At 48.7% G+C, this 27,622-nt stretch overlaps 1 protein-coding gene across 1 annotated transcript in view; it reads left to right on the top strand.

Moving 5' to 3' along the window:
* Positions 1-27,622, top strand: part of LOC139229223 (SH2 domain-containing adapter protein F-like) — a 296,149-nt gene that overhangs the window by 73,932 nt on the left and 194,595 nt on the right. The window contains exon 3 of the mRNA XM_070860883.1: positions 24,484-24,613. Coding sequence (XP_070716984.1) covers positions 24,484-24,613 — 130 coding nt within the window. The remainder of the gene's footprint in view (positions 1-24,483; positions 24,614-27,622) is intronic.

The raw sequence follows: 27,622 nt of genomic DNA, 5'->3' as shown, positions 1-27,622 counted from the left end.
ACAACACCGCCAAACAGTGCATCACTCCCTCAGCCCGGCACTGGAGTATCAGCTTCGATATCTTTTTGTGCTCAAGTCCCTGGAGTGGGACTGGAATCCACAACTTTCTGACTCAGAGGTGAGAGTGCTACCCACTGAGCCACAGCTGACACTAACTTAGGAGGGTCTTAAAAGAGGAGAGAGAAGTGGAGAGGTTTTGGGAGGGAATTCCAGAGCTTAGGGCTTAGACAGCTGAAGGCACGGGCACCAATAGTGGAAAAGGAAGAGGGAAGACTAGAAAAAGGGCCAAGATTTATGGAGCTCTTGTAAAGGTCTGTGACCTTTTCAAAGATATATCTCTTTATTTTTAGTGCAGTTAATCAGCTGTGTTGCAGGCAGCGTGCATCCCTTCCCTTTGGATTTGGCTTTTCCATTGATAGCGTTAGCCTGTAGCAACATGTCTTTCCCTCTGCGGAGCAAATGAACTTTGAAACCTGTCATTGCTGTTTGGTGCTCAGTCAAGGTTTGCAACATCTCTGAACAATACTCAGGCAGCCCTTTGTGACCCTCGCAAACACCACCTGAAAACTAGCCACTTGTCCCCCTACACGAGTGAATCGTGAAAACTTAATTCTCTTGAACTTAAGGACGTGTTTATATTGATGAAGCAGTTTCCACAATGTGCATTCACAGTGCGCGATAAAGTCAGAAGCCACAGAAGGTGCCGTGTACCTCACCTAATGTGAGGGAGAAAGATCTCGAAGAGCAAGTAATACATGGAACAGATTTTCGAGTAAAGCAATGCCTGAAACTACTTTTGAATGATAAGGGAGTCGAGGGTTATGGGGAGCGGGCAGGGAAGTGGAGTTGAGGCCAAGATCAGATCAACCATGATCTTATTGAATGGTTCGAGGGGCCAAATGGCCTACTCCTGCTCCTATTTCTTATGTTCTTATGTACTTAAATGGTCAAAAGGCATAATGCGGGGACATTCTGCCTGGATAAACTGAGATGGGATAAATCTCAGCTGTGTCTCAGTGGGTATCACTCTCATCTCGATGTGGCTTCAAGTCCCACTCCAGAGACTAGAGCACAAAATCTAGGCCGACACTCCCTTTCATTACTGAGGGAGCGCTGCGCTGTCATAGATGCTGTCTTTCGGATGAGATGTTAAACCGAGGTCCTGTTTGCCCTCTCAGGTGCACGCAAATGATCCCGATATATCCCTGGGAGTCCTGGCCAATATTTATCCCTCAATCAACATCACTAAACAGATTATCTGATCATTATCACATTGCTGTTTGTGGGACCTTGCTGTGCTCATATTGACTGCCCCGTTTCTTACATTACCACAGTGACTACATTTCAAAAAAGACTTCATTGGCTGTAATGCGCTTTGGAACGTCCTGAGGTCGTGAAAGGTCTCAAAAATCCAATTATTTCTTTAAATTGAATTTTGTCTGGATTGAGAGAAAATTGCTTCTCGTGGCACCGAGGCCCATCTCAGGAACTGGATTAATGGGGACTATGATTTGTCAAGTCCGTGTTTCTTCCTTGACCAGCTTCCCAGGCGGTTATGCTCAAACCAGCTCCATGTGCCCCTACCTCCGATTTTATTGTGATCGATCTGCTTTTTCAGGATTTTTGATAGTTGATAAATGAGCTATATCTTTAGTCCCGTCTAAAACTGGAAAGGAGTGGAATAAAGAGTGGGACCATATCGCACCTCGAGCCAGCGCCTTCAGGGGTGGGAGTCGGATCATATCCCACAGTGAGTGAGCACCTACGGGGAAGAATGGGAGAGGATGGAACCACATCCCATAACGAGTGAGCAGCTTTAAGGGAGGAAAGCGATACGTATAGGACCACATCCCACAGTGAGTGAGTACCTTTGATGAGGAATGGGAGAGAGTGGGACCACATCCCATAGCAAGTGAGCACCTTTAAGAGAGGAACGCAATATGTGTAGGACCACATCCCACAGTGAGTGAGCAGCTTTGAGAAGGAATGGGAGAGGGTGGGACCACTTCCCATAGCGAGTGAGCAGCTTTGGGGAGGAACGGGATAGGGATGGGAACACTTCCCATCACAAACCAACATCTTTGGGGGAGAAATGGAGAAAATTGGAGGATTAAAAAAAACTCTGGATGTCTGGTTTATATTTTCCAAATTTGTGGCTGCCATTTAATAGCTAGACTTTCTGGCCCAGAAGAGGTGAGGGCCCAGGGGCAGCACGGGCCAGCCCACACTGCGGTATGTGTGCACACTAGGTCCGTGCAGCAGAGCTGGTCTCCAGTTAGTCTTGGGTAATCCTTGCCACTGGACTAAGACCTAGCTCTGTCAAGCCCGTGTGGTGGCTGGTGTGCAACGGCCACCACATGTTAAAAAACTCCAAGCACAGGCATCTTCCACCCTTCACGATGTAATTCAGGACCTGGAATATTAGGTCCATCATTGAAACACCTGTGAACTCATCCCTTTTTGGTGTGGAAACAAGTCATCCTCGGTTCGAGGGACTGCCTATGATGATGAGACTTTCTGGTTCAAACCCAGATGGGTGACAGTCCTAGATGTAAGCGGATTAAAATATGGAGTGCTGCTTTTTCATAAATCTTGGTGCATATTAAAAACATTTATGGATATGCATGGAGCTAGGTAATGATGCAGCTTACAAACAAACCAGCATCATGAATATTTGTGACCTTTTCAAGCAAATTACTTCAGACGAGATGATGTATCAAGACTCGCCCGCTTATTCCATTGGTTCAGCTGGACTTTCGAGAACCCCATGGAATCATTTATATACACCTTCTCACATCTCAGAAATGTGGCAAGGTGAGGCACATATGAAATCACTTTAAAGTGCAGTGATTGTTGTAATATACAGTACCATGTACAGTAGACACCTCGTCGATGGAAAAATACCACCAACTATGTCGCCGCAAGATCCTGCAAATCCCCTGGGAGGACAAACGCACCAACGTTAGCTTCCTCGACCAGGCCAACATCCCGAGCATTGAAGCACTGACCACACTTGATCAGCTCCGCTGGACTGACCACATTGTTCGCATGCCAAACACGAGACTCCCAAAGCAAGCGCTCTACTCGGAACTCCTTCACGGCAAACGAGCCAAAGGCGGGCAGAGGAAACGTTACAAGGACACCCTCAAGGCCTCCCTGATAAAGTGCAACATCCCCACTGACACCTGGGAGTCCCTGGCCAAAGACCGCCCTCAGTGGAGGAAGTGCATCCAGGAGGGCACTGAGCACCTTGAGTCTCATCGCCGAAAGCATGCAGAAACTAAGTGCAGGCAGCGGAAAGAGCGTGTGGCAAACCCGTCCCACCCACCCTTTCCACAACGACTATCTGTCCCACCTGTGAAAGGGACACTGGCTCTCGTGTTGGACTGTTCAGCCACCTAAGGACTCATTTTTAGAGTGGAAGCAAGTCTTCCTCAATTCCGAGGGACTGCCTATGATGATAGGCTCCATATTGAACTAGGGGGCATAGTTTCAGAATAAGGGACGCCCATTTAAAATGGAGATGAGGGGGAATTTGTTCTCTCTGAGGCTCGTGAATCTTTGGAATTCTCTACCGCAGAATTCTCTGGGGTAGAGAATTCCAAAGGCTGGGTCATTGAATACATTTAAGGTGGAGATAGACAGATTTTTGAATGATAAGGGAGTCGAGGGTTATGGGGAGCGGGCAGAGAAGTGGAGTTGAGGCCAGGATCAGATCAGCCATAATCTTATTGAATGGCGGAGCAAGCTCGAGGGGCCAAATGGCCTACTCCTGCTCCTATTTCTTATGTTCTTATGCCATCATCATCATTGGCAGTCCCTCGAAATCGAGGAAGACTTGCTTCCACTTTAAAAGTGAGTTCTCAGGTGACTGTACAGTCCAATATGGGAATTACAGTTCTTATGTGCTTGGGCAATGGCGGTCATTTTATGTATGGCAAGATCCCACAAACAACACTGAGATGGATGACCTAATTTTTTTTTGAGAAGAGGCAGCTCTCCTTGTCAACATTCCTACCTTATTAAATGCCATCTAAAAATAAATTAACTGGTAATTTATCTCACTGTAGTGGGATGTTGTTTGTGCAGAATAGCTACCATATTGTGCTGCATATTAACAATCACTGCACTTCAAAAAGCAATGCATTATGTGAAGCACTTTGGCTTATGTTGGAGTGATAAAGTGCTATATAGCACCTTTCCCGCATCACGCAGGAACTCCAATTATAAAGTACCTTTGATGTCCTCAAAGTCCCAACGAGCTTCACAGGGAATTAATTACTTTTGAAGTGCAGTCATTATTGTTAAGTGGACAAATGCGACAGTCAGTTAGCATGCAGCAAGGTCCCACTCCCGACAAATAAAAGAATAACCAATCACCAATTTTTGGTCTGTTTATTTAAGGCCAAAATGTTGGCCAGAAAACCTGGAGAATTCTCTGTTCTTTAAATTATTCCACAAGGTCTTTTCACATCAACCCGGACCAGCAGACAGGGGGGCCTTGGTTCAACGTGTCATCTGAAAGATAATTTTTTTTTTCCAAAAATATACTTTATTCATATAAAATTTTCACAATACATTGGAAAATAGTTCAGTACCTTGCGGTCAGCAATTCCATACAATTTGTTTGGATGCTGACAGCAGTTCCACACAATGCACTAGCGTGCATTTCATTTCAAGGTACAGTTTAGTACAATCCGTAAATCACGTTACATGTAGTACTGTGCAAATAAGGGTATTACATGGAGCAGATTACATTCCAGGATACATTTCAATACCGATCACGAATCACGTTACATGTAGCACTATGCAGATGAAAGCAGTACACGGAACGAATGGGAATACATTTCCATTTCTTTACAAGTTTCTAAACAGTGCAGAGACTTTCATTATACATGGCACAACACAGGTGTTTTTCACTACATGGTGCTCTATGTATACAAGCAGATTAACAAGTACAGCCCGAGAGGGGTTTGATTCCATCCCCTGGGTTTACCATGGCGGAAGGGCCTTAAACTGTGACTCTTCCCCATTGTGCCTTTGCGGCGACTGCACCAATCTTTAGTGTGTCCCTCAGCACGTACTTCTGGACCTTGGATTACGCCAGTCTGCAACACTCGACCGTGGACATCTCCTTGCTCTGGAAGACCAGCAAGTTTTGGGAAGACCAAAGTGCGTCTTTCACCGAGTTGATGGCTCTCCAGCAGCAGATGATGTCTGTCTCGGTGTGCATCCCTGGGAACAGTCCGCAGAGCACAGAGTCCTGTGTTACGGAGCTGCTTGATAATTTTTAAAAATTTCAAAATATACTTTATTCATATAAAAATTTGCACAATACATTGGAAGGCAGTTCAGTACATTTGGATGCAGTCAGCAATTCCCTACAATACATTTGGATGCTAACGGCAGTTCCGTTCAATAGATTTGCTTGCTTTACATTTCGAGGTACATTTCAGTACAATCCAGGATACATTGTAATACAGTCATCAAATTACTTTACTAGTGGCACTATACGGTACACTGAATGGGTGAGGGTATAGTTACATTTCTTTGCAACATACATTACTAAACAGAACTTGCATTATACATGGCACTGCATAGGTTTTTTCAGATCATGCTGCTCTATGTATACAAAAAGTTTACAAGTACAGCCCGAGGGAAGTTTTATACTGATTCTAGCCCCTGGGTTTATCGTGGCGGAAGGGCTTTAAACTGTGGCTCTTCCCCACCTTTGCAGTGACTGCACCAATTTTTAGTGTGTCCCTCAGCACGTACTCCTGGATCTTGGATTGCGCCAGTCTGCAACACTCAGACGTGGACATTTCCTTGCTCTGGAAGACCAGCAAGTTTCAGCAAGACCAAAGTGCGTCTTTCACCAAGTTGATGGCCCTCCAGCAGCAGATGATGTCTGTCTCGGTGTGTGTCCCTGGGAACAGCCCGTAGAGCACAGAGTCCTGTGTTACGGAGCTGCTTGGGATGAACCTCGACAACAACCACTGCATTTCCATCTAGACCTGCCTTGCAAAGGGGCAATCCCAAAGGAGGTGGATGACAGTCTCGTCCGCACCACAGCCAACTCGGGGGCAGAGTGCCGTGTCTCTGAAACGGCGGTTGTGCATGAAGGATCTGACGGGTAGGGCCCTCCTCACCGCCAACCAAGCTACGTCTTGGTGCTTGTGTGAAAGCTCTGGTGATGAGAAGTTCTGCCAGACGAGTTCGAAAGTCTGCTCGGGGAACCACCCGACAGGGTCCACTCTCCTTTCGTAGAGTGTCCAGGACCTTACTTTATGGCCTTGTGGTCAAAGGGGTTTTTTCGGAAAACCTTTCCACGAAGAACAGGTGGACAGGCATGGTGCAACTGATGGGGGCGTTTCGCGGCAGTGTGGCCAGACCCATCCTTCGCAACACCGGGGACAGGTAGAACCTCAGCACGTAGTGACACTTGGTGTTTGCGTACCGGGAGTCGGTGCACAGCTTGATGCAGCCGCACACAAAGGTGGCTATCAGGATGAGGGCCACGTTCAGAACATCCTTTCCTCCACTGCTTGATAATCTCCAACAAGGCAGCTCTCCTTCAGTACTGCACTGGAGTGTATAGATAAGGCTCTCAAATCCTGGAGTGGGGTTTGAACCCACAACCATTGGGTCAAAGTGGTAATACTGAGCCTAGTTGACACTGATTATGATTACAGTCATAAATCATAGGAGAAATGGTCTTTGCCTTGACTACATTCTCTGGCCCACAAAAAAGTCTTTCGACAAGAGCAGAAACAAAAGCACACATTTAACAGTTAAATCAATTAATTGAAAGCAAATGGTCTCTGCTATAAATGAGTAAAAAAGAGATTGAGAACAGGCGAGGTGAGATTAATGCATTAACTCAATGTAGTCTATTCAAATGCTAATGTTTGTGAGCTGCTTTGTCATGTTAATTGCAACCATTTATGCCTAGGCTAAATGTGAAGAGATTAGTTCAATTCAGCACCTTTGTATCTTAATAAGATGCCCCTGACCAAGAAATAATTGTGACTTTCAAACAATGTCTATTAAAATGGGGTTTGGCCTCACGGCAATTAATAAAAAGAATTGTTGGGGGATGGGAGAACACTTTATTTTCTCTTCTGTTGGGTTGGGTTTGGGATTTTGGCAACGATGCCGGGTGTCTCTTCATCTCTGTGCCTCAAGGACCAGAGCCACCATCTCCTCCTTCATTGGGCACAGAATGTCTTGGGCCCTTTTGCCTTATTGACTGAGGAGCAAAGCTCAAATAACCGCTCTGCATTGTTCCTGTCCTAGGTTATATTGGGACCACCCTATCCGTAGGCTTGCTGGAGGCACACTCATAAAACAGAACCATAGTGCCACAGCCTAATTTTGCGCTGTATTTCATGATGCACCATGTCAGCAGTGGCTCAGTAGGTAGCACACTCGCCTCTGAATCAGAAGGTCGTGGGTTCAAATCCCACTGCAGAGACTTGAGCACATAAATCTAGGCTGACACTCCAATGCAGTGCTGAGGGAGTGCTGCGCTGTCGGAGGTGCTGTCTTTCAGATGAGACGTTAAACCGAGGCCCAGTCTGCTCTCTCAAGTGGACATAAAAGATCCCATGGCACTATTTCGAAGAAGAGCAGGTAAGTTCTCCCCAGTATCCTGGCCAATATTTATCCCTCAATCAACATAACAAAAACAGTTTATCTGGTTATTATCACATTGCTGTTTGTGGGAGCTTGCTGTAACAAGTTGGCTGCCGCGTTTCCCTCATCATCGTTATAGGCAGTCCCTTGAAATCGAGGAAGACTTGCTTCTACTCTAAAAGTGAGTTCTCAGGTGACTGTACAATCCAATATGGGAATTACAGTCTCTGTCAAAGGTGGGACAGACAGTTGTTGAAGGAAAGGGTGGGTGGTTTGCCGCATGCTCTTTCTGCTGCCTGCACTTGTTTTCTGCATGCCCTCGATGACGAAACTCAAGGTGCTCAGCGACCTCCCGGATGCTCTTCCTCCACTTCAGGCGGTTTTTAGCCAGGGACTCCGAGGTGTCGGTGGGGATGTTGCACTTTATCAAGGAGGCTTTGAGGGTGTCCTTGAAACATTTCCTCTGCCCACCTGGGGATCGCCTGCCTTGTAGGAGTTCCGAGTAGAGTGCTTGCTTTGGGAATCTTGTGTTGGGCATGCAGACGATGTGGCCCGCCCAACGGAGCTGGTCAAATGTGGTCAGTGCTTCGATGCTGGGGATGTTGGCCATGATGTGCGAGGATTCTTCACCGCAGTCAAGTCCACCTACGGCCCACGCCTCAAGGCCCCACCCCACTGCTGGCCAAGAACGGGGAGACAGTCATCAAGGACACTGAGGCAGTCAGGACCCACTGGAAGGAGCGTTTCCCATATTACAACAATGACTACATTGTATATTCATTGGCTGTAAAGAGCTTTGAGACGTCCACTGGTCATGAAAGGCGCTATATAAATGCAAGTCTTTCTTTCTTTAGTCTTGAGCTGGCTTGGAGTTGACTGACAGAGCTGGTTGTGTCAGAACACTACCTTCCTGTGGTGCAAGTCGCAGATATTGTGACTTTTGAACACCCGCACTAGCAGCTGTTCCTGTGTTGGCATCGGCTCTCCAAATTCTGTCCTATAATGTAAATGGGCCTAATTCGGAACCCTGGCTGCCTTAATTGAGATTTCATCAGAAAGAAAAGTGTTGTGAGAAATATAGTGGACCTGTAGTGTGTGGAGCTGCAGTGAGAGAGCTAGTTGCACCTCATCCATCAAGACTGCAAAAATATATGAACGCATGGTCCAAGAAAAAAAAACCATTGGACTCATTATATCCACCATTACCATCACTCTTCCAATCGTGCACTTTAATCCCACTTTGTTCTTTTAACTATCTGGTTCATTCAAATATTCAGACAAGAAGTCACCTATTTCAAGCACAAACACTTAACTTACAGCATCAATGCATATTGACTCAGCCACTGCTCCCCAGCTCTCTCTCAATGGGTGCTATATGCACATATATATATCAGTACAGATATGTGCTCAGCTGGTGCACTAGGTGGCTCTGTTCTTGGAGTCAGTATTTAAGTTAGTTGGTTCAGCCCAGCAATTTACCTGAGAAAAAGTTCTACATAAATATTGTGTTCTTAACAGGTAATTAAGCAAACCGAACTTGAAGTTCTCCAGTGGCTCAAACACAGGAGAAGAAAACATGTTTTTGAGAAGGTAACAAGGAGGGGCAATGGGGGTAGTGCATTTGATGTAGTGTATATGGAATATAGCAAAGCTTTTTTGATAAGCTGTCACACAAGGCAGGCTGGTCACAAAAGGATCCAGGGCAAAGTGGCAAGTTGGATTCAAAATTGGCTCAGGAGCAGGAAGCAAAGAGTAATGGTTGAGGGGTGTTTTGTGACTGGAAGGCTGTTTCCAGTGGAGTTCCACAGGACTCAGTATTAGGTCCCTTGCTTTTTGTGGTATATATCGATGAGTTAGACTTGAATGTAGGGACAATGATTAAGAAGTTTGCAGATGATCCTAAAATCGGCTGTGTGGTTGATAATGAAGAAGAAAGCTGTACAGTGCAGGAAGATATCAATTAATGGGTGGGCAGAACAGTGGCAAATGGAATTAAATCCAAAGATAATGCATTTGGGGAGGTCTAACAAAGCAAGGGAATACACATTAAATGGTAGGACACTGAGAAGTATAGAGAAACAAAGGGATCTTAGAATGCATGTCCACAGATCCCTGAAGGTAGCAGGACAGGTAGATAAGGTGGTTAAGAAGGCATACGGAATACTTGCCTTTATTAGCCGAGGCATAGAATACAAGAGCAGGGAGGTTATGCTTGAACTGTATAAAACACTGGTTAGGCCACAGCTAGAGTACTGCGTGCAATTCTGGTCACCTCATTACAGGAAAGATGTGATTGCACTGGAGAGGGTACAGAGGAGATTTACGAGGATGTTGCCTGGACTGGAGAATTTTAGCTATGAGGAAAGATTGGACAGGCTGAGTTTGTTTTCTTTGGAACAGAGGAGGCTGAGGAGAGACCTTATTGAGGTGTATAAAATTATAAGGGGCCTAGATAGAGTGGATAGGACGGACCTATTTCCCTTCGCAGAGGGGTCAACAACCAGGGGGCATAGATTGAAAGTAATTTGTAGGGGGAATTGAGGGGAAATTTCTTCACCCAGAGGGTGGTGGTGGCCTGGACCTCACTGCCTAAAAGGGTGGTAGAGGCAGAAACACGCACCACATTTAAAAAGTACTTGGATGTGCACTTGAAATGACGTAATCTACAGGGCTATGGACCAAGAGCTGGAAAGTGGGATTATGCTGGATAGCTCTTTCACAAAAGCAAAATACTGCGGATGCTGGAATCTGGAATAAAAACAGAAAATGCTGGAAATCTCAGCAGGTCTGGCAACATCTGTGGAGTGGAAGCAGAGTTAATGTTTCAGGTCGATGACATCGACCCGAAACGTTAACTCTGCTTCCTGGATAGCTCTTTGTTGGCTGACGCAGACACGCTGGGCCAAAATGGCCTCCTTCCATGCTGTAAATTTCTATGATTCTATGTGGTACAGCACTAAACCATACTGACCCTGATCTGAACTGGGCTGGTGCAACAAATAGACAGCCAGTATTCGCACTCTGATTGTGATATAGTGACAAACCATCACACCTTGATGTGTGTGGATATCAGCTGAGGACAGTACTGGGCTCATTCATGATGCCTTATGACCCACCATAGTCAGAACAAAAATCCATACTTACGAGATCCTTTTGCCGCCTTGTGCACTGCACCCAGTTTGCACAAGGAGTAGTGCTGTATACATATAGAGATATGGGCAATTACTCAGCCTGTGCATTAGGTGATGCTGTCTGATGAATCAATATCAAAGTCAGCTAATGGCTGCTTCACCAGTGCAATTCACTTTGCTGCCAAACCAACTCCACAATGAGTCAGTGTCTCCAGGAAGCAGGGGAGAAAGTTCGTCAGAAATATGCCAGTTCCCGCTCTTGTGTTTGAGCCTATTCACTGCGCGGAAAGGGAGTAAGAATGCTTGGCTGGATCTACATATAATCACTCACGTAGCCTGTGTCCAAAAGTAAGCTACATCACCTCTGGGACCTCTCTTCAGCGTGGATGATCCTCGTGGCTTCATTCCCGGAGACGATAGCAGTACTGAACCAAATTTAGACCTCTCTGTCTGCCTTGTCTCCTGAGGATCATTTTCCATGCGAGTGTCTTATGTGATTTAGCAGCACAAGTGAGTGTGCCCCAGGGGCTGTACAGCAAGGAACTGATGATTCTGCATTGTTCTGTGAAAAGAGTCTATTAGCAAGTGAAATTTCGAGGGGTGGAACAGTCCAATTCAAAATCTTTTTTCACCTCCTTTCCTGAAGACTAGGGTGCCAACAACCCTTCCATACCTCCTTCCAGTGCCCATTCCTCATCTGTGAGCCTGGACAGTGAGTGCCAATGGGGCACTTGGCAATTGGGAACGTCACAGATGAGCATGTTACGCTTCTCACCTGACATCGTGTCCTGTTCTCGCCTGACACCTTGCCGTGCACACACTTTCAAGCCGGGATTGGGGAGGGGTTCTTTGTTCAGGAACAGGAAACGTGCGTAATTGTTCCATCTCCTTGGCTCGTGTACTGATGCTAATTGTAACACTCCTATTGCTGTCCCGGTTGAGAAGAGAGCGGGCGCCTTCCCATCTCCGCGGCTTAGCACCCACCAGACAGTGAATTTAGGCAAAATACTGCGGATGCTAGAAACCTGAATTATAATCAGAAAATGCTGGAAATACTCAGCAGCTCAGGCAGCATCTGTGGAGAGAGAAATAAGAGTTAACATTTCAGGACGATGAACTTTTGTCAGAACTGGAAAAGATTAGTGATGTAACCGGTATTAAGCAAGTGCGGAGGCAGGGGGAGGGGAAGGTCTGTGATAGGGAAGGACAGGAATGATTAAATGGATAGCAGAGTCATCACCAGTACCTGCTATTCACTAAATTGGGAGCCGTGTTTATGATCTGAAATTGGTGAACGCAATGTTGAGTCCGGAATGCTGTAAAGTGCCTAATTGAAAGATGAAGTGCTGTTCCTCGAGCTTCCATTAAGCTTCATGGGAACAGTGTTGGAGGCCGATGGCAGAGAGGTCAGAGTGGGATGGGACAGAGAATTAAAGTGGCAGGCGACCGGAAGCTCAGGGTCACGTTTGGGGACTGAACGGATGGGTTCAACAAAGTGATCACCCAAGCTGCATTCGGTCTCCCCAGTGTAGAGGAAGCAGCGAATACATTATTACATTGAAAGAAGTGCAAGAAAATCGCGTTTCACCTGGAAGGAGAGTTTGGGGCCCTGGACGATGGGAAGGGAGAAGATGAAAGGGCAGGTGTTCATCTCCTGCGCTTGCACGGGAAGGTACCCTGGGAGGGTGCTGGGGGTGAACTTAACAGCTTGTACTTTATTTAACCAGTAACACCATACTGTTGCTGCAGTGCAGACTGCAGTTGGGACCCCTCTTGAATGGAGAGATCAGTGATTTTACATTTAACGGTCTGAAAACTCGACCTCATCAGTGTCATTCACCCTTAAATAGACAGTGAGACTCGAGGGATAAAAATACCACTGTTCTGATAGCTCAAGGGGGCAATGCAATGGGTGATACTGAGCCACTCAGACTAGAAGGTGCAAATTTGATCAGGTCTGCGCTGAGTTAGTTAGTTTCAGCCAGAGACACTACAATTACTCAGACCTCCTGCACTAAGTTGGAGGAAAAATCAGCCAGCGATTACTGTCCTGATCACTACTGAGTGACTCTGCTACAAGGTTTGCTTGTGCAGAGATGGGGTAATTTTAACCTTATTCGCCGGCTGACTTCAGTGTCGAGTAAAATCAGGCGGGGTGCAAAGCCAGCGTTGTAGCTGATTCCGTCAGTTTCCCAGCGGACGGGTTAGGCTAAAATGACCCCATTGAATGAAGACAGGGGGTCAGAAATTGCCGCTTTAAATAAGGCCTGTTATCACCAGAAAGCGGTGGCCACTCGGTGGAGTGGAATGGCCGCCATTTTGAAAATTGCCCTCCTGCGGTATTGCGGCGATGACCCGCTCCCCCCATTCCACCCCGCTGCTGCCGATGCGTCCTAAGTGCGTCATCAGAGCGCGCGCCACCAATGTTCCCCCCACCCCGCGCCCCCGAACGCGAAATTCCGCCGACAAAATCTTGCTGCTCCCGACAGCTTTTTCTGCCGGTGCACTGTGCTTGCAGTGTTTGTAAAATGGCTGTGCGGCCGCCATTAAAGCGGACGACGCACTGCCGCGGCCGCCAATTTTTTTTTTGTCGGGTCGACTGCTAGGTCGGCCCGACAATTGTGACCCCGGGTTTCTTCTTGGGTGCCAGGCCGCTGGCCCGGCCGAAATCCTCCCTGGTGGCCCAGTGGACCTAACTAAAAGAATCGCAGAGCTCACAGCATCTCTCCCCTTTAAGTGAAGGGGCGAGACGCGGCGACGCACCAGCGTGATGAGTGATAGCGGCAGACAGTCCGCCCGCCGCCTATTCCCGCCCCATTATGACCGACTTCCGGCCCGCTCTGGGGGAAAAAAAAGCTAAAGAGCAGAATTTCGCACAAGGCCACCACATCCACCACGGCGGTGAAAACAATCGAAACATGGTAGGTGTGCCATGTTTCCAGCGGGAGCAGTTTCGGCCCCTGGATGTGGGATGACCGTTGAATAAACAAGCCTAGATTTTCTGCTCATTGTTATTTGAACATCAGCAGTAACCCACGATGCCGATCGCATTACCTCGGCTCACCAAATGTTCACCGCCCTGATTTTAACTCCAGGCGGATTCCCCGCTCAGGCCGGAGTTAAAATTACAGTCGGCTCTCAGTGCCGTCATCGGCCCACCGCAACATGCATTTGTAAAGAAGGACCCGGCGTGTGCCCTTGCTGCCTGCTCAGGAGATCAGGTTAAAATTGCAGATGTTGCGACCCTGGCAGCTTTTGGCCTGGGCAATTTTAACTGCCCACCTGCCTGGTTTCTGCTGAGTGAATAGGGTTAAAAACGCCCCCAATAAGACTGGTCACTTGGCAGGGTACAGGGAATTGTGGAACCCATACACCAGTAACACTTAGCATCGTTGGGAGGAGGGGGAAAAATTGAGGGAAGGGTGTGCAAAAAAAATCCAACAAAGCTGGTAGCATCCTGCATCTTTGGCTGGTGTCCGCGTTATCCCAGTCGATTAAGCTTCAGAGCTAGCTTAATTACTCTACATTATTTCAAGTGATTTTTCTGCTTTGAAAACAATTCATTTGTGTTGTTAATTAAAAATGATGACTAATAGATTTCAGACTACAGCAGTCTTGCAATATCCTTGTGTGCTTTTGTCCTGCTGTTTTGATTTATTTCTATAATCTTCTCCAGCCGCCCTCTCACATCATATTGTGATTTCTCCCCCCCCCCACCCCCACCGACCCCGGGCTGTATTTCAAGGTGTCCCAGAGCAATTTAGATCCAATTAAGTACTTTTATTATTGTGTAGTCTCTGTTGTAATGTAGAAAACGCGACAGCCAATATGCGCATGGCTAGCTCTCACAAACAGCAATGTGGTAATGACCAAATATTCTGTTTTTAAGTGATGCGTGAGGGATAAATATTGGCCAGGACACCAGAAAGAACTCTCCCTATCCTTCTTCGAAATAGTGATCTTATACATCCACCTGAGAGAGCAGACAGGTCCTCGATTTCACGTCTCATTCGAAGGATGTCACCTCCGACAGTGCAGAACTCTCCCAGTGCTGCACCGTAGTGTCAGCTTAGATTACATGCCCAATGTTTGTGGCGGAGGAGTAGCAAGAGATCGTGGCGGAAGTGCGATGAATGAGGGTACAGGGTCCAGAAAAGCCAAGGGCCCAGTGGCAGCACGGGCCAGCCCACCATGCGATACGTGTGTACACTAGGTCCGTGCAGCAGAGCAGGTCTCCAGTCGTCTTGGTTAATCCTTGCCACTGGACCAAGACCTAACTCTGTCGAGCCCGTGTGGTGGCTGATGTGCAACGGTCACCACACGTTAAAAAAATCCACGCACAGGCATCTTCCACCCTTTCAACGGGAGTTCAGGACTGGAACATCGGGTCCTTCCGGAACCTGTGGAATTCTCTACCACAGAAAGTTGCTGAGACCAGTTCGTTAGATATATTCAAAAGGGAGTTAGATGTGGTGCTTACGGCTAAAGGGATCAAGGGGTATGGAGAGAAAACAGGAATGGGGTACTGAAGTTGCAAAAATGATCAGCCATGATCATAGTGAATGGTGGTGCAGGCTCAAAGGGCCAAATGGCCTACTCCTCTGCACCTATTTTCTATGCTTCATTGAAACATCTGTGAACTCATGTGGAAGCAAGGCATCCTCATTCAAAAGACCACTTGTGATGACATGCCCAAGTCCCTGGAGTGGGGCTTGAACCCATGACCTTCTGACTCAGTGGCGAGAGTGCTACCCACTGAGCCACAGCTGACACCAAGGTGGAGCAAAGTACAGCAAGGCTCCTGCCAATCGCTATTCAGTCACCTCTGTCGTAAAGTGCAGCTGGGTCAGGGCTCAGCTGCTCAGACTCAGTGAGTTATCGGGAGGCAGGCAGTCCTGTGGCCCCCAGTACCCCCAGTACGAGTTGGCATCATCAGGAAAGTAAAGGGTTGGGGGGATTAGAAGGGAAGGGAGGGGAAAAGGCCAATCCATTTGAATAAAGCACAAGCTTTGTTAACTTGAAATGCCAGAGTTTTGCAACACTGTAGAGTGGATGTCACTCAGGGTAATGTGTGTGCCTTTCATGCCTGAAGCAGAAGGATGGTGGGAACTCTCTAATATAAAGACACCTATTAACTATCGACAGAAGGTGAGGGGGTGGCATGTTGCTGTGGGGCTCTGCTGAAATAAACAATAGTTGCAATATGCTCATATTCACTGAATGTGAGGGTATCTGACAGGCTGACATTGTAAATAGATAACCCTTCACTTTGTGTTTGCTCTGAGGGCTGGACTGTTCGTGTTGTGCAAGAGTTGTGAACACACCGTCCAGCCCTGATTTGAGGAAGATCCACCAACCGTGACATTTCTGAGTCGCACTCTTCCCCATCAGCTGCTGTAAATGTGTGCAGTACGGTTTAAAGTCCGCACCTGCTGTTACATTGGCCTGTTCACCACCAGGTCTCCCCGGTGACTAGTCTTGGGAAATGTCGCTGTACAAAGGGACCTGGGTGTCCTTGTACACCAGTCATTGAAAGCAAACATGCAGGTGCAGCTAGCAGTTAGGAAGGCAAATGGTATGTTGGCCTTCATTGCAAGAGGATTTGAGTACAGGAGCAAGGAGGTCTTACTACAGTTATACAGAGCCTTGGTGAGCCCGCACCTGGAGTATTATGTGCTGTTTTGGTCTCCTTACCCAAGAAAGGATATACTTGCCATAGAGGGAGTGCAGAAGGTTCACCGGACTGATTCCTGGGATGGCAGGACTGTCGTACGAGGAGAGATTGGATCGACTAGGCCTGTATTCACTAGAATTTAGAAGAATGAGAGAGGATCTCATTGAAATGTTTAACATTCTGACTGGGTTGGACAGACTGGATGCGGGGAGGATGTTTCCCCTGGCTGGGAAGTCTAGAACAAGAGGTCGCAGTCTCAGGATACGGGCAGAAAATTTAGGATCGAGATGAGGAGAAATTTTTTCACTCAGAGGGTGGTGAACCTGTGGAATTCTCTACCACAGAAGGCTGTGGAGGCCAAATCACTGAATATATTTAAGAAGGAGATAGATAGATTTCTAGACATAAAAGGCATTAAGGGGTATGGGGAAAAAGCGGGAATATGATGTTGAGATAGAGGATCAGCCATGATCATATTGAATGGTGGTGCAGACTCGAAGGACCGAATGGCCTACTCCTACTCCTGCTCCTATTTTCTATGTTTCTTAGCAAAGCCAACAGGTTTGCATTGAAGTCATCACCAGGTGCCAGAGACCCATGAATGAGATACCAGTAGTGCCAGCACCCTACCAAGACCTATCCCAAAGCTGTATATGAGAACTTCTGAACAAAACAAGGGTTTAGAAACTAGGATTAGGAATGTGATCATTTGACGAGCAAATGCACTGATAAAATATTCCTCTCTCTCTCTCTGCCATTTTAATGGATATGTTAATCCATCTGGGGTTACGTATTGATAACTTAGAAAGAAGTATATCCTCACACCTCACACTGTGAGCAGTTCTGGTCACCAGATTATAAATGAAAAGGATATAGAGGCACTGGAGAAGGTGCAAAAGAGATTTTCCAGGATGATACCAGAACTGCAAGGTTATACTTATCGGGAAAGGATGACAGGCTGGGTCTCATTTCTCGTGAAAAGAGAAGACTGAGGGCTGACCTAACAGAGATCTTTAAAATTATGAAAGGTTGTGATCGAGTAGACACGGGGGAATTTTAACCCCAAAAAATGGGAGGTTGGGGTCGAGTGGGAGCTTAGTGTTAAAAAAGCGGAATCTCCATCCTAGTCCGTCTAATTGTGGATGCTTTAATTTGTAACATCTACAGCTCTGATTGGGTCCCCTTGATTACATGACTGCTGATGGGTCCCCTTGGAGGATAAGACACACCCAGCAGTTTCTCTGGAATGTGTGATTAGAACCGCCCTGCCTACATAATCAGTGACTTTGCAAAGTGTAATTCGAGCCATTCTAACTGCCGACTCCAGACAGCACAGAGCTCACTTGGAACAGACAGGGCTCATTCTCACGGGTTAAGACCTTCTCCCACCCCCCTAAACAAGTTCCTGCCCACATCCCCCACGGCCCAAGTGCTTATCCTCCCACTCCCCCCAGCCCAGGTTCCTGACCACCTCCACCCGCCCCCCCCCCCCAGGTTCCTGACCCTCTCCCCCTGCAAAAGTTCCCCCCCCCCCCCCCATGGATTCATGAACTCCCCAAAAAAGTTCCTGACCTTACCCTCCCTTCCCCCCCATAGTTGAGGCATTGTGTGTGGGTCACGGATTGTTAACAGGTTTATTGGGTATGAAATGAAATCAACCAGGTGCAGGGGGAGGTGAGAGAGAACGTGGTGTGGTTGTAAAGGGGGTGGGTTTGTAAGAATGCAATCCATCTTACCATCTGAATCACATTATCACTCTCAAACCCCCCTTTAGACCTGGATCACGTTCGTCCCCAATTCCCACTGTGCTCTCCATGCTTCCCCCCGCCCCAGCCCCCTCACACGAGTTCCTGACCTCTCCCCGAGTTCCCTCTCCCTCTCTGTCTCCCTGCTCTCTGCCTCCACCCAGTCTCTCTCTGCCCTTCTCTCCGCCACTCTCTCTCTCTCTGCTCCATTCTCTCTTTGTACCCCAGTCTCTCTCTGTCCAGCGGTCTCTCTCTCTCTCCCCGGTCTCTCTCTTCCCCCCGCCCCCCCCCCCCCCCACCCAGTCTCTCTCTCTCTCTCTCTCTCTCTCTCCTCAGTCTCTCTTTCTCTCTCCCCCAGTTTCTCTCTCTCCCCCAGTCTCTCTCTCTCTCCCCAGTCTCTCTCTCTCTCCCCCAGTCTCTCTCTCTCTCTCCCACTGTCTCTTCCCCACCAGTCTCTCTCTCCCCCGTCTCTCCCCGCCCCCCAGTCTCTCCCGCCCCCCAGTTTCTTCCCCCCAGTCTCTTCCCCACCCCAGTCTCTCTTCCACCCCCCTATTCTCTCTTCCCCCCAGTCTCTCTTCCCCCCCCCAGTCTCTCTCTCCCGCACCCCCCAGTCTCTCTCCCCCGATCACCCCCAGTCCCTCTCTCTCCCCACAGTCCCTCTCTCTCCCCCAGTCTCTCTCTCTCCCTCAGTCTCTCTCTCTCCCCCAGTCCCCCTCTCTCTCTCCCCAGTCTCTCTGTCTCTCTCTCTCTCTCTCCCCCAAGTCTCTCTCTCTCTCTCTCCCAGTCTCTCTCTCTCCCCCAGTCCCTCTCTCTCTCTCCCCCAGTCTCTCTGTCTCTCTCTCTCTCTCTCTCTCTCCCCCAAGTCTCTCTCTCTTTCTCCCCCAGTCTCAGTCTCTCTCTCTCTCCCCACCCCCCCACCCAAGTCTCTCTCTCACTCTCTCTCTCTCCCCTCCCACCCCCAGTCACTTTCTCTCTCCCTCCAGTCACTCTCTCTCTCTCTCCCCAGTCTCTCTCTCTCTCTCCCCAGTCTCTCTCTCTCTCTCTCCCCAGTCTATCTAACTCTCTCTCTCCTCACCCCCCCCCCCAGTAACTCTCTCTCTCTCTCTCTCCCCCAAGTCTCTCTCTCTCTCTCCCCCAGTCTCTCTCTCTCCCCCAGTCCCTTTCTCTCTCTCCCCCAGTCTCTCTGTCTCTCTCTCTCTCTCTCCCCCAAGTCTCTCTCTCTTTCTCCCCCCAGTCTCTCTCTCTCTCTCTCCAGTCTCAGTCTCTCTCTCTCTCCCCCCTCCACCCCCAGTCACTTTCTCTCTCCCTCCAGTCACTCTCTCTCTCTCCCCAGTCTATCTATCTCTCTCTCTCCTCACCCCCCCCCCCCCCCCCCCGAGTAACTCTCTCTCTCTCTCTCTCTCTCTCTCTCTCCCCCTCCAGTCACTCTCTCTCTCTCCCCGGTCTATCTATCTCTCTCTCTCCTCACCCCCCCCCCCCCCGAGTAACTCTCTCTCTCTCTCTCTCTCTCTCTCCCCCTCCAGTCACTCTCTCTCTGCCCCATGCTCTCTTTCCTACCTCCGATTTCCTCTCTCTCTCAGAAGACCGTGAAAATGCAGATAACCACAGCGATATTCTTGGCAAAAGTCCTGGAGATAGCCCAAGAGCCCAAGGAGCCGGCTCAGGCTCGAGCCAATGCTCCAGGCTCAGCAATGTTGCTCCAACCTCCTCCTATATCGTACTGTGCATGCGCGATCGGATCAAGCGCACATGCTCAAGAAGGGGCGGAGTCCACGGCGCGCATGCGCAGAAGGCCACAGAAATGTTCGTGCAGATAATCACTCCGCCTACTCATGGTTTTAATGCAGGCGGGGCGGACAGCCAACCCACTGCCAGGAAGCGTGTCGCCTGTTTAAATATTATAATGAGGCTGGCGTGCCTCATGTTTAACCACCATTACAAATTTAACTATGGCTAGTTAGGTTTCGCAGGCCTTGGGTAACCCACCAGCTAAAGTAGGACGAGCATTGCTGGATCCAGGAGGTAACTGCCTTTCAACATACCTGCCTCACCCACCCCCCATGATCGGAGACCCATTCCTGAGGCCTCCGATCTCCCTCCCTTGAGCTCTCCATCCACCGAGGCCTTCGATCACCTTCCCGGCTTCCCCCTCTGGCCCCAATGCTCCGCTGGCCCCCAACCATTCCTCCTCCCCGGCCCCCAACCACTCCTCCCCCCCCCCCCCACCCCCTCCCCGCCGCCACCGATGCTCCTCCGACACCAATCCTCCCTTCGGCTTCTAACCATCCCCCCCCACCCAATCCCTCCCTCCCTCCTCTCTGCAGCCTAGCACCACAGGCCTACCCGTCTGCAGCCAGCCAGTCTCTCCGTCTGGCTGGCTGCGGGCGGGAGACAGAGCCTTGAAATGTTAATCAGGGCCTACTGTTAAATTCGGCAGGGCCTGTGGGAAACCTGTTATCCCGAGTTTCCTGACCATTTTCTAGCCGCCCCCCGCCCCCCCCACTCCCAACCCGTCTCCACATTAAAATTCCGTCCAGATAGTGTGTTTCCATTTGTGGGGAAGAGCAAAACTAGAGGCTGTCAATATAAGATAGTCACCAAGAAATCAAATCGGGAATTGAAAAGGAACTTCATTACTCAGAGAGTGGTGAGAATGTGAAACTCGCTACACAGGGAGTGGTTGAAGCGAGTAGTATAGTTGCATTTAAGGGGAGGCTGGACAAGCATATGAGGGAGAAGGGAATAGAGGGTTATGCTGATAGAGTTAGATGAGGAAGGATGGGAGGAGGCTCGAGTGGAGCATAAATGCCGGCATGGACTGGTTGGGCCGAATGGCCTGTTTCTGTGCTATATATCCTGTGTAATCCTGTAGCGCCCTTTGTAAATACACTGTCCAGTGTAGCACTGAGCAGAAAAGTCTCAGGTTCAATCACCGGTGTGTGCAGTTAGCTCAACTCAGCTAAGGTGCCAGGAAGTTGATACAATCGGCCTCTTTGCACCTAGGCTCGAAGAAAGAAAGAACTTGCATTAATACAGTGTCTTTCATGACTTCAGGACGTCCCAAAGTGCTTTACGACCAATGAAGTATTTTTGAAGTGTTGTCACTATTGTAGTATCGGACACAAAATGATTAGTTCTGGAACACCCCTCCTGATTGCTTTCCAGCGACTCCCGTCTTTGGCTCAATTGTGCTGCCTGTCCCACGCTATTCAATACCCTGACAACACTTAGTGACTCATTTTAACCTAATCTAACTCACGGGTTGGAGTGGAATGCTGGTTTTACACCCTGTCCAATATTTACTCTCCACTTACTTGGGCGGGGTGTTGAACAACATTGTACCCAATCCAGAACAGAGGAGGGCGAGGGTTGGGTTAAAATTGCTGCTTTAGTGTCAAAGCTCGTGTGAAAAATGGCCACTGGGGTGAGGTATCAGAGGGCACACATTGCCAATGGCACCGTACCACAGGAGGAGTCCGCACCTTCCGGAGGAGAGGGGAGAAAACAGCATGGCAGACCCCGAAAATGATCCACAGAGGTTATTCACTCTGTTGTTCGAACTCACATTGTGACCTTGCTGTATGAAGAATGAGTTCGTTTGTGGAATTTGTTGTGTGATGAGTTTCAAATTAGATTAGATTTCCGTCTTTTAATCAGAGTTTTATCAATCTCTTAAGAGCCTAATGGAGATTTAATTCACTCGTATAAAATCCCAGTGCACTGGTCTGGCAGCCTCTTGGCAGAATGTGTCTCACTTACTATCCCACAACAACAGCAGCTTTTATTTATATCGCGCATTTAACATGGAAAACACACCCCGAGGAATTTCACTGAGGTGTAATCAGCCAAAATTGGATGTCAAGACAAAGAAGGAGATGTTAGGGGATGACCGAAAGCTTGGCCAAAGAGGTGCGTTTTAAAGAAGGCCTTAAAGGTGGAGAGGCAGAAGGATTTGGGGGAGTGATTTCCAGAGGTTAAAGGGATGAAGGGAGGGGGAGATACATCAACGGCAATTGTTCGAGGAATGGAGATTTGGGGGGTAGAGGTTGTAGGGCTGGACGAGGTTACAGAGATAGAGAGGGGAAAGACCATAATCGGATTTAAAGGTGAGGATGCCAGTTTTAAATTTGAGGCTTTGGAGAACTGGGGGCTATTGTATATCAGCAAGATTAGCAGAGATTTGGATGAGCTGAAGTTTATGGAGGATGGGAAACCAGTCAAGAGAGCGTTGGAATAGTCGATTCTGGAAGTGACATGGGTATGGATGATCTGAGGCAGGGCTGAAGGTAGGTGATGACACGGAGGTGGAAGTGAGCTGTCTTTGTGATGGAGAGGATATAAATTGGAAACACAGGTCGGGTTGGAGTAGGATGTGGAGATTGCGAACCATCTGGTTCAAACTGAGAGATTGGTAGGGATCTGTGGTGAGGAAAAGGAGTTTTTGGCGGGGGACCAAAGACAATGGCTTCAGTCTTCCCGGTGTATAATTGAAGGAAAGTGTTGTTCATCCAGGACTGAATATTGGGCAAAACAGTCTGACAACACGGAGGCAGTGAACGAGTCGAGAGAGGAGATGGAAAGGGACAATTGGGTGTCATCGGCGTACATGTGGAAGCTGACCCCGTGGTGGAAGAGAAAATGAAATCGGCCAGAGTTCCTGCTCTGATCACTGCAGTGTGACTCCTGTGGCGGGGTGGGGAGGGGTTGTGTGAGTGCCCCGTGCATTTTTACCACAGGACAGGGCTCAGCTGTAATGCAATCCAAGGTTACATAACCTCCCAGGATTCATTGACAATGTTCAGGCATAAGGAATGATTACTGGATGAAATACTGGAAGGCCAGTGGACTCACGGAAACATAGGGGAGGAAGAGAGAAATCACTTTAAAAACATGTATATCTTTAACAAAAGCCAGCAGATACAGAACAATTGATAAATGCGTGGCTAATTATAAAGTCCAAGCATGGAAATCCAATGCACAAAATTACTTTGCATCATTATACAATTACAGTCTGGGCCTAACAACTGTATAATCCTAATCAAAGCATAACTGGTTCTCCCAGTGTTCTGCCCCACTCCTCAGCACACTGAATACTCTCAGACTAAAACTAACTGGTCATCGACACACCAAATCCTCTGATACTTCACAGAATATCATTTAGTGAAAGGAGAGGGAAAATCTGGGGAGGTACTTTATTGTTCAAAAGACTCTTGTACAAGAAAATTACTGACTCGCCATGAATTTTTGTGACTTTTTGTTTTACAATCATCAAATTTCCCTGCCAGCACAATGAGACCTTTGGCAAGACCTCCCTCACCGCTTGGCCATTTCATAGCCCTAACTGAAAGGGAGCATCATCACCATCATCATAGGCAGTCCCGCGAAATCGAGGAAGGCTTGTTTCCACTCTAAAAATGAGTTTTCAGGTGACTGAACAGTCCAATAAGAGAATTACAGACTCTGTCACAGATGGGACAGATAGTCATTGAGGGAAAGGGTGGGTGGGACTGGTTTGCCGCACGCTCTTTCCGCTGCCTGCGTTGGTTTGTGCATGCTCTCGGCGATGAGACTCGAGGTGCTCAGTGCCCTCTGGGATGCACTTCCTGGAGCCATACCACAGAAATGTGAGACCCACTTCAGGGTTATCTGGGACCGGATGGCCACGGGGCAAAGTTGTGGCCTGTGCCATTCATAAAGAACTGCCCCAGGATACACAGGGATTATCCTTGTAATTGACGTTACCAGGGAGGCCTTGGTAATTCTCTGAGGGTCTCCATTTTAAAGGGCTCATAAGGAAACTTCAGACATTACGGCAAATTTAGTATTTCTTTTCTATAACAAGAACAAAAATAACCCGAGACTTTCTTTTTATAAAAAAAAGTTTTTAAGCTCCCAAGCTCTATCGAGACAGCTTCAATCTCTGCTGACCTGTGTTAGTTGACCTTCGCTGTGATTGGCCTCCCTGGACTGCTCCCTGGCTGTCAGACCAAGTTTCGCTCCTGATTCCTGTGTGGATGTTGGGTGAGGGGGACGAGCCCACCATACTGAAACAGTCTGCTGGCAATCAGCGCCTGGACTTGCCCATGGAGAAAGGCCACATAAAGGGGGTCTCATGAATCAGGTTGGACCCAAGCCCTCAAAGAGAGAGAGGGGACAAGCTGAAGTACTCTTGCAGAGAGCCAGCACAGGCTTGACAGGCAAATGACCTCCTTCTGTGCTGTAGTCATTCTATGATTCTAATGGGAAGCATCCATGTGTAATATGTTGAATAACTCACCAGTCTGCTTTCTTTATCCAGACTCTGGCTGATGACGATTATTCCGATCCATTTGATCTCCGACATGAATCCAGAGGAGAGTCAAATGACAAAGAAGAAGTTGAGAACAATGGCTACATGGAGCCATATGAAGCACAGAGAGTTATAGCAGGTGGGTCCAATATATAATGTAAGGTAATTGACAAAAGAACCAGAGGAGAGATGAGATTTTTATTACGCAGCGAGTTATGATCTGTTGGGAGTGCATCAGACTTTTAATTTGAGGGTCGACTGTTTATTCCCTGTTCGGGCGCTGCTTTGAATAGAGAAGCTGGGATTTTTCGCCTTCGAGCAGTGAAGATTAAGTGGAGATTTAATAGCGGTGTTCAAAATTCAGAAGAGTTTTGATAAGAGTTTTTTGTGCAGTGAGTTGTTACGATCTGGAACGCGCTGCCTGAAAGTGTGGTGAAAGCAGATTCAATAGTAACTTTCGAAAAGGAATTGGATAAATACTTGAAAAGGAAACATTTGCAGGTCTATGGGGAAGGAGCAGAGGAGTAGGACTAATTGTATCTCTCTTTCGAAGAGCCGGCACAGGCACGATGAGCCGAATGGCCTCTCTGTGCTGTATCATTCTATGATTCTATGATGTGCAGAGGCTGCATTTTCTGACTGTCATCATATAGGGCAGGGAGCAGGTTTGAGAGAATGTTTTGCAGAAGATATTGGCAGTTGGGGCTTATATTGACTTTCTCAATGCTCTGTTAAGGCCTCTAATTGAGGCTCATTGTTAAAGATTACAAATCCTTACAACGTTATAATTATTTGGCTATAAAGACTGTCATGACAGCTAGTAGTGCATTCTAAGAGTCGGACAGCATCCATGCACTTTCTGAGTTCTGGTACCTCCCCTCCACCCATCTGTAGCTCCAGAGAAATCAGCACTCTCCTTATCAATTATTATCAATCTCTGCAAGGGACAAGACAAGGCAAAGTAACTGTTAGCTGTTTAAAGTTCAGCAACTTTCACAAAGTTTTCCAAGGTATACTTCCTTGCTATATGAATACGTTGTTGTTGTAGTGATCTCACATAGGAAATGAAAGAGGTTTTTGAATTTTAAATGTTCTCCATTCATGACACAAGTTGCAGCCTGTGGGGTGTTCTGTGTTTTGCAGTCTGTTCGTTTTCCATTGTGAAGCCCGACATAAGTGCTACCTTTTTGATCAGGATTTTCACCTGGTTTACTTACTATAGCATGTTGACTGGATAAGATGGTGCCTGTTTCCATTGGAGGATGCCAGGGGAGGAGACAGCTTTCCTCTAACTTATTCTTTCCCAGGATCTCAAAACTTTGGAACTCCTTATCTCCTTCACTCTTCCTTTCCTGTTGAACTCTTAAGTTTGAAACCCCCTGACCACTACCACTCGATTTACGTCAGTTTCCTTCCCGCCCTTTTCAACCTCTGTACAAATGTTCTTTGACCCCCTCATCTAGGTTTTGTGTACATTTCAACAGTGACTACATTTCCTGGGCTGGATTTTTGGCTTTGATGTTTTTGGGGCGATAATGGCGGCGGGGCGGGAAAGTTAGCGCCCGAGAACAGTTTGCGTGCCAGTAGGCTTTGTACACCTCTCTTGGGCGCTAGCATGGGAAACTCCCAAGCTAAAGAGCCAGGCCGGGAGCGCTCCGAGAGACGCTGGGCGCGGGGGGGGGGTGGGGGGGGGGGGGAAGTGGGGGGACCTAAAATAAATACCACAAAAATAGTCCCAAAACATTGCCCACGCCACCACAACACAAATCTAAAAAAAAATGTAAAAGAAAAACAATCACACTTACTTTAGGAGCCCATTACTTACCTCTTCGCTGTCAGGATGGTTGGACTGCCCTGATTTCCCAGGTGGTCAGTGCGTGGCGCACTTTGGGGCGTACGGATCGGGCAAGAATCAAAACTCGCGCCAGTGTCGCAACAAGGGGCGTTGCACACCGGGCACTGCTCTTCCGGGCAGTGCTGCACTGCGCTACCGCAAAACTGAACCTGAGGATCATTGTGGGGCGCTGGAGACCGATCGCGGCGGGCACTGGAGACCGATCATTGCGGGGCGCTGGAGACCGATTATTGTGGGGCGCTGGAGACCGATCATTGCGGGGCACTGGAGACCGATCATTGCGGGGCGCTGGAGACCGATCATTGCGGGGCGCTGGAGACCGATCATTGCGGGGCGCTGGAGACCGATTATTGTGGGGCGCTGGAGATCGATCATTGCTGGGCACTGGAGACCGATCATTGCGGGGCGCTGGAGACCGATCATTGCGGGGCGCTGGAGACCGATCGCGGCGGGCGCTGGAGACCGATCGCGGCAGGCGCTGGAGATCGATCATTGCGGGGCGCTGGAGACCGATCATTGCGGGGCGCTGGAGACCGATCATTGCGGGGCTCTGGAGACCGATCATTGCGGGGCACTGGAGACCGATCTGTGCGGGGCACTGGAGACCGATCATTGCGGGGCGCTGGAGACCGATCATTGCGGGGCGCTGGAGACCGATCATTGCGGGGCACTGGAGACCGATCGCGGCGGGCGCTGGAGACCGATCATTGCGGGGCGCTGGAGACCGATCGCAGCAGGCGCTGGAGACCAATCATTGCGGGGCGCTGGAGACCAATCATTGCGGGGCACTGGAGACCGATCATTGCGGGGCGCTGGAGACCGATCGCGGCGGGCGCTGGAGACCGATCATTGCGGGGCACTGGAGACCGATCATTGCGGGGCACTGGAGACCGATCATTGCGGGGCGCTGGAGACCGATCATTGCGGGGCACTGGAGACCGATCATTGCGGGCCGCTGGAGACCGATCGCAGCAGGCGCTGGAGACCGATCATTGCAGGGCGCTGGAGACCGATCATTGCGGGGCGCTGGAGACCGATCATTGCGGGCCGCTGGAGACCGATCATTGCGGGGCGCTGGAGACCGATCATTGCGGGCCGCTGGAGACCGATCATTGCGGGGCGCTGGAGACCGATCATTGCGGGCCGCTGGAGACCGATCATTGCGGGGCACTGGAGACCGATCATTGCGGGGCACTGGAGACCGATCATTGCGGGGCGCTGGAGACCGATCATTGCGGGCCGCTGGAGACCGATCATTACGGGGCACTGGAGACCGATCGCAGCAGGCGCTGG

The sequence above is a fragment of the Pristiophorus japonicus genome, chromosome 18 (genome assembly GCF_044704955.1).
Source record: "Pristiophorus japonicus isolate sPriJap1 chromosome 18, sPriJap1.hap1, whole genome shotgun sequence".
NCBI lineage: Eukaryota > Metazoa > Chordata > Chondrichthyes > Pristiophoridae > Pristiophorus > Pristiophorus japonicus.
This window is presented reverse-complemented; position numbering and strand designations above follow the sequence as displayed.